Here is a 14921-nt window from a genome sequence, read left to right as displayed (position 1 = left end):
TGGTAATGTGGCTAGGAAAAAGGAGCAGAAAGTGGCCAAGTGCTTGGGCCCCTTCCATCCACGTGGGAGACCCGAACGGAGTTCTTTGCTCTTGTTGCCAGCCTGGCACAGACATGGCTGTTGGAGCTGCTTGGGAATGAACCAGCAGTGGAGGATGCCTGTCTTTGTAACTCTTTCTGTTGCTGTGACTTTCAAATAAGTCTTTTGAAAGAAGAAGTAATTGGTAAGCTGCACTTTATTAAAATATTAAAGTTTTTGCTCTGCAAAAGACAAAAGAATGATAAGACAAGTCACAGACTGGAAAAATATATTCGCAGAAGATACACCTGATTGAGTCACACATTTCAGGTAACAGTCCTTTATCAGGGTCATCCTAATAAAATGATGAGGGGAGCTGGCACTGTGGTGTAGCGAGTTAAGCCTCTGCCTGTGGCGCTGGCATCCCATATGTTCACCGGTTTGAGTCCTGGCTGCACCACTTCCAATCCAGCTCTCTGCTGATGCCCCTGGAATGAACAACAGAGGACAGCCCACAGGAGCTCCTGGTTTCAGCTTGGCCCTATTCCTGCCCTTGTGGCCATTTGGAGAGTGAACCAGCAGACGGAAGATCTCGGTCTCTCTCTCTCTCTCTCTCTCTCTCTCTCTCTCTCAACTTTGCTTTTCAAATAAATCTTTAAAAAGAAAGGATCTATTCCAGTGCTGTAGTGGTAAATCACTATCAATCTAGTGTAAAGGTTAAAATAAATATTCTAACAGTTTATCAATAGAAGCATGTAAAACATTAAATTTTATCAGGAACCTAAGTATGGGTAAAGTTCAAGTGTAGTTTTTATATGCAATTGAAATTGTTACCAGCTTAAAATAAATTCATGTTTAATCCTCACAGTAATCACAAAGTGAAAGCACCAAGGATAAAGAAGACAAAACATACTACCATCGGTGCTGGCATTGTGGCATTTTGGGTTAAGCTGCTGCCTGTGATGCCAGCATCCCATATGGACACCAGTTCATGTCCCAGGTACTCCACTTTCCATCTAGCTCCCTGCTAATGGCCTGGGAAAGCAGTGGAAGATGGCCTAAGTGCTAAAGCCCCTGCCACCCATATGGTAGACCTGGAGGAAGCTCCTGCCTCCTGGCTTTGGACTGGCCCATCCCTGGCCATTGTAGCTGTTTGAGGAGTGGAACAGTAAATGGGAAATTCCTCCCTCCCTATCCCCACCCTCCCCCCAAGTCCAAAAGCAAATAAGGTCATTATATAATGAGAAAATTCACCAAAAGGATTTAGCCAATATATATGCCTAATATCAGAGCATCGTTCTATTAACATATCCAAAAGAATAGCAGCCATAAAGCAATAGTAGGAGACCTCAATACCAGACTTTTTTTTAAAGATTTTTTACTTATTTGAAAGGCAGAGTTAGAGAAAGAAGGAGAGTGAGATTTTCTGACTGTTGATTCACTCCCCAAACAGCTGGGCCAGGCCAAAGCCAGGAGTTTGTTCCGGATCTCCCAGGTGGGTGCAGCAGCCAAGCACTTGGGCCATCCTCTGCTGCTTTCCCAGCCCACAGCAGGGAGCTGGACCCAGCGCCATATGGGATGCCAGAGTTGGGGCAGCTTAACCTACAACATCATAACACCAGCCCTGATAAACTGAACTTTCAAAAATAGGGTATTCAGACAAAATGAAAAAGCAATGGACTTAACTGCTCTGGAGGCAAAATGGACCTAACAAACATCCCAGCGTTGCACCCAACAGCAGAGGAGTGCACAGTATCCCGAGGCACACACGGAACGTTCTAGACAGATCATGGTAGGCCACGAGACAGTTTTTCACACAGGTAAGACTTGCAGCATGCAAATCGTCTTTTCCAATCACAGTGTTAGAAATCAGTAACGGGCCGGGCGCCGCGGCTCACTAGGCTAATCCTCCGCCTAGCGGCGCCGGCACACCGGGTTCTAGTCCCGGTTGGGGCGCCAGATTCTGTCCCGGTTGCCCCTCTTCCAGGCCAGCCCTCTGCTGTGACCCGGGAAGAAGGTGGAGGATGGCCCAAGTGCTTGGGCCCTGCATCCCATGGGAGACCAGGAGAAGCACCTGGCTCCTGGCTTCGCATCAGCGCGGTGCACCAGCCGCAGCGCGCCAGCCGTGGCGACCATTGGAGGGTGAACCAATGGCAAAAGGAAGACCTTTCTGTCTCTCTCTCACTATCCACTCTGTCAAAAAAATTAAAAAAAAAATTTTTTTAAATATTCCAGGCTCACCTTAAGCTTTGAGGAACACTGATAATTAAAAAAAGAAAGAAAGAAAGAAAGAAATCAGTAACAGGGGCCGGTGCTGTGGCGCAGCGGGTTAACGCCCTGGCCTGAAGCGCTGGCATCCCATATGGGCACCGGTTCAAAAACCCGGCTGCTCCACTTCTGATCCAGCTCTCTGCTGTGGCCTGGGAAAGCAGGAGAAGATGACCCAAGTCCTTGGGCCCCTACACCTGTGTAGGAGACCTGGAGAAAGCTCCTGGCTCCTGGCTTCGGATTGGCACAGCTGTAGCCATTGCAGCCAGTTGGGGAGTGAACCATCAGATGGAAGACCTCTCTCTCTGCCTCTCCTCTTAACTCTTTCAAATAAATAAATATATCTTTAAAAAAAATTTTAAAAAAATCAGTAACAGGACCAAAAAAAAAAAAAAAAAGGTCAGAGACACGTGGAAATTAAACCACATGCTCTTGGACAGACAGCAGGTCAAAGAAATCAAAAGGATAATCAGAGTATATTTGGAAATAAATGAACATGGAATGACAGCCTACCAAAGTTCCAAGACTGCAAAAGCCATCCTGAGAAATTTATAGCAGTAAAGACCTCCTGTCTCAGTTTATACCTCAAGGAAGTAGAAAATAACAAATTTTGAAACCCAAAATTAGTAGACCAAAAAAGCAAACAACAAAGATAAGAGCATAAATTGATAAAAACTAGAAAATAACATTTTTTTTTTCTGAAGATACACAAAATTACGAACCTTTAGCTCGACTAAGAAAAAAGAAGGGGAGCCGGCGCAGTGGGTTAACGCCCTGGCATGAAGCGCCAGCATCCCATGTGGGTCCCGGCTGCTCCTCTCCCATCCAGCTCTCTGCTGCGGCCTGGGAACGCAGTGGAAGATGGTCTAAGTCCCGGGCTCCCGAATCCACGTGGGAGACTGAGAAGAAGCTCCTGGCTTCGGATCTGCACAGCTCCAGCCATTGCAGCCAATTGGGGAGTGAAAATGGGATGGAAGGCCTCTCTCTCTCTCTCTCTCTCTCTCTCTCTCTCTCTCTCTCTCTCTGCTTCTCTCTGCCTCTTCTCTCTCTGTATAACTCTGACTTTCAAATAAATAAATAAATCTTTAAAAGAAAAAAGAATATTCAAATCAAATGGAGACTTGAGAGCTAACGTTCCAGACGTAGCACAGGCTCATGAGACTACGGATAACCTAGAAGAAATTAATCAGTTCCTAGAAACAAGTTACCAAGTTCGGATAATGAAGCAGAAAATCTGAAACAGGCAAATAACAAGTAGGAAGATTAGAGCATTAATGTAAATCTCCCATTAGGAAAAAGTCCAGGACCTGATGGCTATGCTGGTGAGTTGTGAGAGAGGAGTATCTCAATTTCTCTCTCAATTAATTAAAGGGGTAGGCATGTATGCTAGCAGTTGGAACACCATTTGTGACTCCCGAGCCCCATCTGTATCTGCCAGTGCAGATCCTGGGAGGCAACAGCCGTGGGTCAAGGAGGTCCCTGGGTTCTGCCTCCCACCTGAGAGACCTGCCCTGAGTTAAAAGAGTCCCCAGCTCCTGGCTTCAGGCACTTGCTGTCTCCACCTGATGCTGTCTCTGTGCTTCTCAAAGAAGAATTTCCGTCCTGACACTCTTCGAAAAATGGTTGAAGAGGAAGAAATGCATCCAAACTCATTTTACAAGGCCAAACATTACCTTCAGATTCAGCTTCTGGGCCGGTATTTGGTGTGGTGGTCCGTGTGCCGCTTGGAACACTCGCATCCCACGCTGGAGTGGAAGATGGCCCAAGAGCTTGGGCAACTGCACACACGTGCGAGAACAAGAAGCAGCCCTTTCTCTCTCTGTCTCTCTCTCTCACTGTCCACTCTGCCTGTCAAAAATTAAAAAAAAAAAAAAAAAAAAAGAAGCAGCTCCTGTCTCCTGGCTTCAGCCCGTTGTGGCCATTTAGGTAGTGAACCAGCAGATGGAAGAGTCTCACCTCTCCCTCTTCTCTCTCTCTAACTCTTTCAAAAAATAAATCTTTTAAAACATTTCCTACTCCAGTTACTGCATCCTCTCAGTCTCTCCACCGCTGTTGCTTTTTAGGAAATATTTATGTGTTTGTTTGAAAGGTCCAGAGACAGATATGGAGAGCCACTATCCCCTGGTTCACTTGCCCAGTGCCTGTCATGGCTGGAACTGGGCCATGCCAAAGCCAGGAGCTGAGAACTCCAGCTCTCTGCACCAGCAGGAAGCTGGAATTGGAAGCAGAGCCAGGACTCAAACCCAGACACTCCAAGAGGGGGTGTCAGTGTTCCAAGCAGGGTCTTAATGGCTGCACCAAATGCCCACCTGCCCTTGCTGCTGCTGCCCGTTCACTTCTGTCCACTCTGATCCTTGGACAGCTTAGGCCAGTCTTCCCCTCCACCTCAGGTTCAGCCGTTTTCCCCACACTCGGGTGGACATGCTAAGCAGAGTGCTGTCATCTCAGAACCTTCTATCCAGGCCTGCTGTCCGGTTCCTGCCCTGCCAGCTGTCGGCTGAACTCGAGTCCTTCAGTACCTCTGTGTTCTCTGTGCTGGCCCCATTCCAGGCTCCTCGTTTCAACAGGCAGGTGAATCTGGTACTCCTGGGACGGCCGGCCCACCTGTCAAGGTGTGGTCTGCCTTCTCCCTGCCTCCTTCCTATGCTGTCATTGCAGCCTGGCAGCCGCTGGTCAAACTTTCATTGTGTCCCTAGCCTCTTTAGGACCCTTCCACACTCATTGCTGCCCTCAGCCCCCTACACAAGACATCCTTATTCTCTCAGAGTAAACGACCTTGCTTCTGGTCTCCTTGCTCCCCTCTCCAGTGCACACATTGTTAAGCCCCTTTGCTCCATTTGGTGACTTTTCCCTTGAACACTAGGGAAATCCTTGGTTTCCATGACAGCAGGCTCTTGCTTCCTCCCCAGAGCCCTGGAGGTTCTCCTGTTGTCCTCTCCCCTGTGGGCATCCATTCCTGTGTGTCTCCTTTGTGCTGTGGCCCACAGGCCCCTGCCCTCCACGCTCCACGGTCACCCTGAGCTGCTCCGTCTGTGCCTGAGTCCTACCACCAGCTATGCGCTGATGCATCTGAACCCCAACTTTGTCCTGAGCGTCCAAGCCGATGTAGGTCAGCTGACCTCCGACTGGCTCAGCAGGGTGTCCTGCGTCCACCTTGAAGTCCAGACAGGTCAGGCTGAGCCGGGTGTCTTGCTCCCCTGCTGTGAGGACGTATCTTTCCAGTGCCCCAAGCAAGAGCTGTGACAGTTCCTGGTGCCACCTCAGTCAACTGCCAGTTTCCTCTGCACTTGAACCTGAGCTCCAGCTGTCTCCCCTCTCTCTGCCCCAGGCCAGGCTTCTGGCCTCCCCTTTGTTGGCTCTGTCTCCCTCCAGTCCAGGTCCCTAGGCCACCAGAGAGGTCTCTAAAATGTGACTCTGTCCTGCTCCACATCCTGTGAGTTTCCACTGCCCTGAAGTCCGTTCGCATGTCCACAGCCTCTGACCTGTGTCGTGAGCTGGCCCTGGGCCCTGCCTGCTTTCAATTCTCCACACACACTTATGTCTCCTTCCTCTCGCTCGCTTTCTCAGGTGTATTTATTTTGTAAGAGTTATAGAGACAGAGGGAGAATCATAAAGAGATCTTCTATCTGGGGCCAGGGCAGGCCAAAGCCAGCAGCTTCTTCTGGGTCCCCCATATGCATGGCAGGGGCCCAAGCACGTGGGCCATCTTCCACTGCTTTTCCCAGGCCCTGAGTAGGGAGTGGGAGCAGAAGTCGAGCAGCCAGGACATGAACAGTGCCCATGCGGGATGCTGATGCTGTTGCAGGCAGTGTCTGCCCGCCACAGCGCAGCGCCAGCCCCTGCCTTCTCTTTCCCGACCCTCCTCAGTGCATACTGAAAGCTGCTCCACGCACCCCAGCAAACACCGTGCAGAGCTCGTGTCCCCACCAGGGCCACCATGTTCTCCCCTGTTCAACTCCTCAGCCAGGTTTATACTTAGGGGAAAGTCCGGTTTGTTTTGTTTTGTTTTCCTAGTATAAATGCTTCTCACACAGTAGATGTTCAGAATATGCTGAGACAATCCTTGGGGCCGGTGCTGTGGCGTACAAGGTTGAACTGCAGTCTGCAGTGCCAGCATCCCGTATGGGTGCCAGTTCGAGTGTCAGCTGCTCCACTTCCAATCCAGCTCCTTGCTAATGTGCCTGGAAAGCAGCATTAGATGGCCCAAGTCCTTAGGCCCCTGCATCCACATGGGAGACCCAGAAGAAACTCCTGACTCTTGGCTTTGGCCTGGCGTCGGCCGTGGTAGCCATTTGAGGAGTGAACCAGCAGATGGATGACTTATCTCCTCTTTCTCTTTATCTCTGCCTTAAATAAGTTTTTTTTTTTTTTTTTAAGAAAGACAATTCTCAATGTAGAAATGGTTGTTGTGGCGACCACGAGGGGCACTTCACAGTGTGCCAGATGCCCCCCTGAGCTGTCCCCAGGCCTGCCACCTGCGCTTCCCACCTCACTGTGCTGTCCCTACCATTCACGGTTGTTTGTTTTTTGAAATATTTATTTATTTGAGAGGTAGAGTTACAGACAGAGAGAGGAGAAAGGTCTTCCATCTGCTGGTTCACTTCCTAAAATGGCCTTAATGGCTGGAGTTGAGCTGATCTGAATCCAGGTGCAGGAGGTTCTTCCAGGTCTCCCATGTAGGCTTAGAGGCCCAAGAACTTGGGCCATCTTCTACTGCTATCCCAGGCCATAGCAGAGAGCTGGATGGGAAAAGCAGCTGCCAGGACTCGAACTGGGGCCACATGGGATGCTGGTGCTGCAGGCAGAGGCTTAGCCCACTACACCACAGCACCGACCCCACTCACAGGGTTTTGACAGAAGTGAAGTGAGTCGTCCAGGACCACGTGGGCAGACCGTGTGAAGCCTCGTGGGCTGCGGTCCCCTGCCCACACCCTCTCTCCCGTCCAGCCCCCTTGGTAGCAGACCCCAGCGTAGTTTGGGTTGGCACCTGCATTTCCACCCTCCCTTCCAGTCGTGTGGGGGTTCAGACGTCTCCTCCCAGCGGACCGTGGAGCAGGCACCTGGAGCACCGAGGGCTGCGGGGGAGCCTGGGTTCCTGACAAGACTCTGGGCCATATCCGTCACGGCCAGACTGCGCCAGGGTCTTGTTAGTGTCTGTTTTCTAACGTGATCACGTTTGCAGCTCTCTTGTTATGCCACGGCAGTACTTTATGTGTGCGGCCAACCCTGAGAGGAGGGGTCGCCAGGTCGCCCAGAGGCCGGACACAGAGAAGCAGCAGCCAGCGTGGGTGATACAAAGTGTTTCTTTATTTGAACATCATTCCACCGGCACTGAAGCTCAGATCCAGCAGCAGCAGAAGGGGTCAGGACCAAAATAAACGTTACCAAATTGGACGATGAACAGCGAGGACGCATTCAGACAGAACTAACAGGCTAGACGAGGCGAGCCATCCTCGTGACGGGCCTAGTGACGGTGGCCCCCTGCTGCCCCTCAGCGACCTCCGGTCAGTCCCTCCCAGAAGCCCGCCCTGAGCCACGCAGGGGTCTGCAGGCTTCCTGTGCGGCAGAGATCCCAGCTTCTCCACAGAAGGGTCCCTGTCAGTCCACACCGGGAGCTGGGCAAGGCCAAGTCCCCCAGGCAGGGGCTCTTCCCCATAGCCCAGTCCAGAAGCTCATGTCCTTGGCTATCCCAGGCCCCTCGGTCCCACCCAACACTCTCACCCCCTCCACGGCTGCTCGTCCTCGAAAGGAACATCTTCACGTTGCCAGAGGCCCCAAAGGACTGGCCCAGCACCAGGGGCCAGGGAACGAGCCACATCCAGCTTGTGGCTGCGGAAGTGCGAGAGAAGCGGGCAGAGCGCTCCAGTCATCCTCCTGCGGCCAGCGATGGAGACGGTGCTCTGCTTCGCTCCTCCCCACGGCCAGAGCCATTCCCCTGCCTCGGGTCAGGGCGCGCCCCAACGCCACTTTCCCAGGGCCACTCTGGAGGGCTGTCAGGGCCCGGGGTCCGGGCTCAGGCTCTGTCACCTGCCCCACTGCAACATTACCTTGGGGTCCCCGCAGACTTCAGCTCACCTGGGGGGGCTCCCAGCCCCAAACTCCCTGGCGCACCTCCAGGCTGCCCTGCCCAGACAGCAGCTGGAGTGGAAATGGTGGCCTGGAAACGTGATCAGGCTCCATCTCTGCCGCCTGGCACTGACCCTTCCTCCTGTCACCTGGACACAGGTCCCCTGCACACTCTGATATGGCTTCCACACCCCGATCCTCCACAAAGCGACAGGGCTGTGGCCGCCGGGCTCCAGGTCAGGTGGCCCCCTAGGGCAAGAGGCATCCTTGGGGGATGCTCACCACTCAGCCACTCAGCTGCTGTCCGGGCAGCAGCTGCTCTCCCACTGCCCCGCACCCAGCCTCACTCCTCTTCCCCTCGCCTTCGCCCCGAGCCCGGGTCTGGCGCTGCAGCTTGCCACTCCAGCATCTAGTCCTCTCTCTGTCCATCAGCCAGCTCTGCGTCCTTCCTGCTGCCCACTCTGGCTCTTCTCTCTTCTCCTCCCATGTCTGACCTCCCTCCCCACCTTCCCCCCTTCCCTCCCCATTCCTAAGCCCTGGCTCTTGGTCCCTCCCCTCACTCTGTCCTCTGCCCTCCCCTCCAGCACTGGCCTTTGGTTTGACTCCCAGGAGCTTACTCCTGTCCCCCTTACCACCATTTAACAAGGGACTCTGGTGCCCCTAGCCCCAGCCAGGGGCCAGAGTGTAGTGGAAAGGGAGTGTCAGGACTTTAGTAACTTCCAGGTCTGACACATCCCACAGGGACCCAGCGTGTGATTCCGGTTAGGGCCCGGGTGGGGCACACGGGCAGAGACGGGCTTTCTGGGAAATCCTAATTCTCAGGCCCAAGTCCTATGGAAATGAGCACAAGGTTGGCAAGTGCATGCCCCTGAAGCTGCTGTCCCCTGCGGCTAAGGCCAAGGTCACGGACAGCTGTGTCCCCGTGCAGCCTGCAGGGGGCGCCACGCTCCTGCGGACAGCGGGCAGTGGCACCTTCCCCAGTGTGGAGAGGGCTGTGGGCTCTGCCTCTGCTGCGGAATGCACAAGGTGATGCGGGTGTTCCGGAAACACCACAGCATTCCACCCCCACCCCCACCCCCAACACAGTCGCTCCCGGCCCAGGGGGAGGGAGACGTCCCGCCGCGGGAGGAGAGGGCGAGAGGACTTCTCATCTGTCTCCGATGGCACTCACACGCGTGTGCTCACACACGCACACTCCGGCACTCATACACTCACGCACACACTTGCACGCACACATACACTCAAGCACACACTCACACACAAGCAGGCATGCACTGGCACACACAAGCACACAGATATGCACTCACACACACACACACTCTAGGGCACGCACGCACACTCGTGCCTCAGCTCCAAGCACTGCCCATCAGGCTGCAGGCCCTGGGCAGGTCGCAAGGCCAGAGGTGGGCAAGGAGGAGGAAGAGGCAGGGATGGGATAACAAGGCCTGGGAAGGGGACAGGGGGTACCCTGTTCAGAGGTGACCTGCAAGTTCAAGTTACACAGAAAAGTATCAAAGAGGCAAGAGAGTCTCTGCCCTTGGCACAGGCCCAAGTGCGGGGGCAAGAGAGGGGCAGAAGGGTGACGCAGCCCTAGTTCCCTACCAGTGGGCCCCCTCCCCAAAACCCAACCCTGACAGTGAGGCCACTTCTGTGCCGTACAAAACCGGCCAGGGACAAGGGTCTGCCAGTGACTCACCCTGGCAGCCAGGAGGCCAGGCTGGCCCCAGGCAGGGCAGCGTCCACAGCTCCAGCCGGCTTGGCCCTTCGCCTGCCCCGCTGCTCCATAGCCTGTGTTCTGAGGCTCTGGCTGATCGGGGCCTGGGCTGCAGTGGACAGACAGGCCCTGTGCACTCTCCCTAGGTGTGGCACAGACTCCTTTGGGAGAGCTGGGAGCAGGCTGGGACAGGCTCAGGTGGCCCCCGGAAGGCTGGTGGCACCTGGAGCTCTGTTGGCAGATGCAGTGAAACCAACATCGGCAAAAAAAAAAAAAAAAAAAAAAAAAAGAGAGAGAGAGAGAGAGAGAAAGAAAAGAAAAGAAAAGAAAAGAAAAGAAAAGAAAAGAAAAGAAAAGAAAAGAAAAGAAAAAGTAGCCAAGAGTCCAGCCCACCTGGGGCAGTGTCTGGAATACATTTCTGCAGGAGACGGGGAACCTGGGAGCCGCAGCCACAGGACCCCCTTCCCCCGGGGACCTGCGGGGGCCTCCAGGCCTGACTGCAGAGCAGAGGAGAAACTTGCAGGTCTTGGGGGGTGGGATTCAGGCCCCCGCAGGTCAGACTGAGGCAGGAGCCAGAATCAGGCCCTCCAAGGTTCTCCAGGGCCTCTCCCACGCCCCGGGCCGCACCCCGGCTCCAGCCTCTCTTCCAACCAGAAGCCGCAGGTGAGAAGCCAGTCTGCGATGGAGTCTTCCCTGGGAGCTTGAGTGGAGGGACGAGAGGGCCAGAGCCAGGACAGGCCGAGGTCAGGTCAATTCCCGGGCTGTGATCCTGGCCTTCAGGGCCCCTGGGAGTGGGCCACAGGGCAGGGGAGCACTCCCCATCCCAAGACGTCACCCCCTGGCCGCAGCACGGAGCTTACTGTGGAGCCCACAAAATCTGAGAGAGAGAGAGAGAAGTGGAGGACATCAGGCGGCCACCCTGCCACGCGGTGAACCGCAGGGCTGTGGGATCCCAGCCATGGAGATCTCAGCCCCAGGTCCTCACCCGTGCAGTGGGGAGCTGAGCCTGCCTCACAGGGACAGCCGACGCCAGCCAAGTCCTGGGCGTGAGTGGGCGCCCAGGCGGGACCCACTGCAGACGCAGCCACACGCTCTGTGCCCTCCCAGCTCGGGGTCTGGGGCTCCCAGTTCATCTGAGCCCCCGCTCTGCACTTGGGGAAGCTGCCAGCACAGTCAAGCCCTGTTCTCCCACCAAGGCTACAGAGGCACCCCCTCCCCAGCTCCATCAGAAGGGGCTTCTGGGAAGAGCAGCTTAGCCCAGCAGCCACCCAGGAGGGTCCCACGCTGGGGGCAGTGGTCTGTGGCATCACTGGCCCAAGACAGTGAAGAGCTTGGGTTTTGGACTTGGACCTGGGTTCAAGTTCTGCACTGGGAATCCAGGCTTGCTCCCTCCTTGGAGGCCTGCTTGGAGGGGAGCTGGCAGGCCCGCACCACGTGCCGGACCCTCTGGCGCTGCAGGCTCGGCCCTCCTGCCCTCCTTCCTGACAGCCTCGCTGTTCCCAAGACCCTGTACCGCGAGGGGCAGGAACCTGAGGCTCAAGGTGAAGTCACTTCCAAGCTCAGCCCCATTCTAGGCCACTTCCAGCCAAATGGGCTGACACGGGGCCCCCGTGGTCTCCTTCATAGATGGAACCCGTTAGCGCAGGCTAACAGCTCAGGGAAGGCTGCGACCGTGAGCATCACACACGGACACCAGGGCACCCGGACAGGCACCTGTCCTCCGGGCACCACCCCTTGGACGGCCGGCTTGCACTCAGGTTTTGAGCACGCAGCTTGTCTTCTGCATGGACCGAGAGCACCCTTGCACGTGTGCATGGGAAGGCTTGTGCACGCTCGCTGTAGCAGTGGTGAAGCCTGCTCGGCACGCACCAGAAACACCTGCCGAGCCCCGTCTGCCTGGCAGGGGCTGGGCTGTTTGTCCTGGCAGGCAGTTCGACCTGGCGGTGTGCACGTGGGGTCCGCGTGGTCTTAGCCACCCGGGCAGCCTGGAGCAACCCTCAGCTCCTTACCTACACCGCTCACCTGGTCCCACAAAGGCCCTCCCGAAAACCCGGCAGCAGCCCACCGGTGAGAGGGTCACTCCCCCACCCCACCCCACCCTGCTCACCTAGAGCCCACCTTTGCGAGCCAAGCCAGCGCATGCTCACCTGGAACACAGAAATTCCAGCTGGACCCGACCCCCAGGGGACACTCACCTGGTCTCCAGGTCGTGTTGGCCAGGGCTGGGTCACTCGCAGCCCACCCTGAATAATCTTTGTGCTAACCTTCTTAGAGACACTATTTACTTCCATCTTCCTCAGGAACTGCGAAAGCCTGCACCCTCCTAGTTAAATCCACTCTGCTCGCTCATCCCTGGTGGAGAGGCGCCGGAAGGCTCCGGGCACAGCGGCTACCCCAGGAGCTCTGGCCTATGTGTGAATGTTTTCTGTATCACCCTCTAATGTCGCTTGATACAGACAAACGTCCATGCGTGATGTGCAGTGACAAAGCCGACTGTCCTGAAGAGGCGTGCACGCCCACCTCCGGCTCCCTCCTCTCTGAGCCCAATCACAAATAACCACTATTTTGTGTTTGGGGTTTATCGTTTCTTTAAAAAAAAAAACCACATGCACACACATGTAATACTACCATAATTAAGTGTTGTTTGAACACACTGCTGGGGTTTGAGCTCAATAAAAAGAGATCCCTGCGTCCAGACCTTGGGATTTTCCTCTTGGTGCGAGTTCCCAGGATGCACCGCTCCTGTGCGCTAGGCACCTGAGCCTGTCTACGCCTCTGTCTAGGTTTCGGTTCCTGTCGGCTGTCTCCCAGCATTCCTGAGCTTTTCTCCTGGGCTTATCCTCCCCCACCCCCCACCAGGCGGGTCTGCCGGCACAGACAGGTGTGAGTGATAACATCAAAGCGTTTTCCAGAGGAGTTCCCGATTTGCATCAGTGTGCTACCAGTTGCAGCCAGGGTCCCGCCCACCCGCCTGCCCGCTGGCCCGCACTTGCCTTTGTTCTCCTGTTTGAGCTCCTCGGGGGGCAGGTCTGTTTGCCGGTTGCCCAGAACGAAGGCGAGGAAGGAGAGGATGAGGGCGTTGAGGATGCCGATGATGGCCAGGATGTAGGCCCAGCGCACCGAACAGTCCCCAAGTGAGTACTTCCCCGTCTTGGCCCCACACATGTCCCGGATGGTCTCGGCGTCCCAGCCGTCGGGGAAGATCATGCAGCCCAGCACGAGGCACAGAGCTAGGGAGGGCCGCCGCGGTGAGGAGGGCAGAGAGAACGCTGTGACTTCCCAGAGCCTCGGGACCCCAGGCTTCCCACTCCACCCGCAGCCCACACTTGGACAGTGAGAAAAGAGCAAGGCCCCCTCCCCCAAAACAAGCCCCAGGCACCTCCCTTTCAGCTCCCTCTAGCCCCTGGACAGGATTGCCCCCTCCCTTCCTCCTCAATCTTATTTTTTTTCTTTTTTATATTTTCATTCATTCAACATATGTGCCCTGGGTGCTGTTGTCTGCTCATAGGAGATGCTGAAAACCCGTTATCTTCCCCCAGCAGACTTTGGGGGGCATTGGCAGTGGGGTGAAGGGGCACAGCCAGGTTCTTCCACTCTTTCAGCTCCACATCCCTGGAGGCTTCGCCAACCACAAACCCATAGGCCTGCCCGAGTCTCTCTGGTGGGAAACACACTCCTTGCCTCGCAGGTGGTTCTGGTCATGGGCCAGGCACTCACTCAGGTGGTGCCCATTGGAGGTGCTGGGATTGCAGCCGCGTGGAGCTTAGTGTAGGGGGAAGCGTGCGCTGTCAAACTGGTGTGCAAGGCCAGGCAGCAGATCCCAGCTCAGCTGTTTCCTACAGGTGTGACCTTGAGAACGGTCCTTGGCTTTTTAAAATTATTTTTATTTGAAAGGCAAAGACAGAATTCTTCCATCTGCTGTTTTACTCCCTAAATGTCCCCCAACAGCCAAGGTAGGCACTTCTATATGGGCTGCACATGTCCCCAGGCACCTTTTTTTTTTTTTTTTTTCAAATATATTCATGCATTTCTTTAGAAGGCAGAGTTACAGAGCGAAAGGAGAGAGAGAGAGAATCTTGCATCCACTGGTTTACTTCCCAGAGGGCTGCTATGGCTGGGGCTGGGCTAGGCTAGAGCCAGGAGCCAGGAGCTTCCTCCAGGACTCTTATGTAGCTGACAGGGACCCTAGCACTTGGGCCAACTTCCATTCCTTTCCCAGGTGCATTAGCAAGGAGCTGGATTGGAAGTGGAGCAGCCGGGACCTGAACCAGCGCCCATATGGGATGCTGGCAGTGCAGGTGGCGCAGGCCTGCCAAGGCGTCTTAACAGCTGAACCTCGCACACTGCTCCCCTGGACTGTCAAGCTTGTTTCTTGTCTGTAAAATGGGGAGAGGGTGGTATCGGGTGACACGAAGGTGACAGGTGGCAGCAAAGTGAAGTGCTTGGTACAGTAGGCCCCAGATTAGCTGTTACTACGAGGCCAGCTGTGACAATGAACTAATAATGACATAATGAGGAGCTGGTTTCAGACCAGAGAGGCAGAGGTGGCCAGAGGGAGACCGGGAGCCAGTGCAGCTTCACGGCTTTCCTCCTTAGCACCCGCCCCCAGCCCCGGCCTGGATGCTCACAGGGTGGTGGCCCAGCTCTGAGCCCAGAAGCCAGGACCCACTCCTCAGCGACTGGCTGAGACACGGGCACCACACGCTGCTCGGGGGCCGGCAGGGAGCCTGGTGCTCAGGAGCTGCGTCTGCCCACCTGCTGCAGCCCCGGGCCCTGCAGGGAGCTCCCACCAGAGTCGGGCATCTTGCTGGATGTTCAGAGACCCTGAAGGGCCCTGGGGGGAGCCAAGGAGCCC

General features: G+C 55.3%; 1 protein-coding gene across 3 annotated transcripts in view; it reads right to left on the bottom strand.

Annotated features, from left to right (window-relative positions):
* Positions 1-7552: 7552 nt before the first annotated feature.
* Positions 7553-14921, bottom strand: part of LHFPL4 (LHFPL tetraspan subfamily member 4) — a 34291-nt gene continuing 26922 nt past the window's right edge. For all 3 annotated transcript variants that reach the window (XM_051831976.2, XM_070051188.1, XM_051831975.2), the window contains exons 3-4: positions 13060-13296; positions 7553-10943 (exon numbers count right to left, since the gene is read on the bottom strand). In XM_051831976.2, the coding sequence (XP_051687936.2) occupies positions 10843-10943; positions 13060-13296 (338 nt within the window). In that variant the 3' untranslated portion in view covers positions 7553-10842. The remainder of the gene's footprint in view (positions 10944-13059; positions 13297-14921) is intronic.

The sequence above is a fragment of the Oryctolagus cuniculus genome, chromosome 10, assembly GCF_964237555.1.
Source record: "Oryctolagus cuniculus chromosome 10, mOryCun1.1, whole genome shotgun sequence".
In the NCBI taxonomy this organism is placed as follows: Eukaryota; Metazoa; Chordata; class Mammalia; order Lagomorpha; family Leporidae; genus Oryctolagus; species Oryctolagus cuniculus.
Note: the sequence above shows the minus strand (reverse complement) of the source record. Positions and strands in the feature narration are given on the sequence as shown.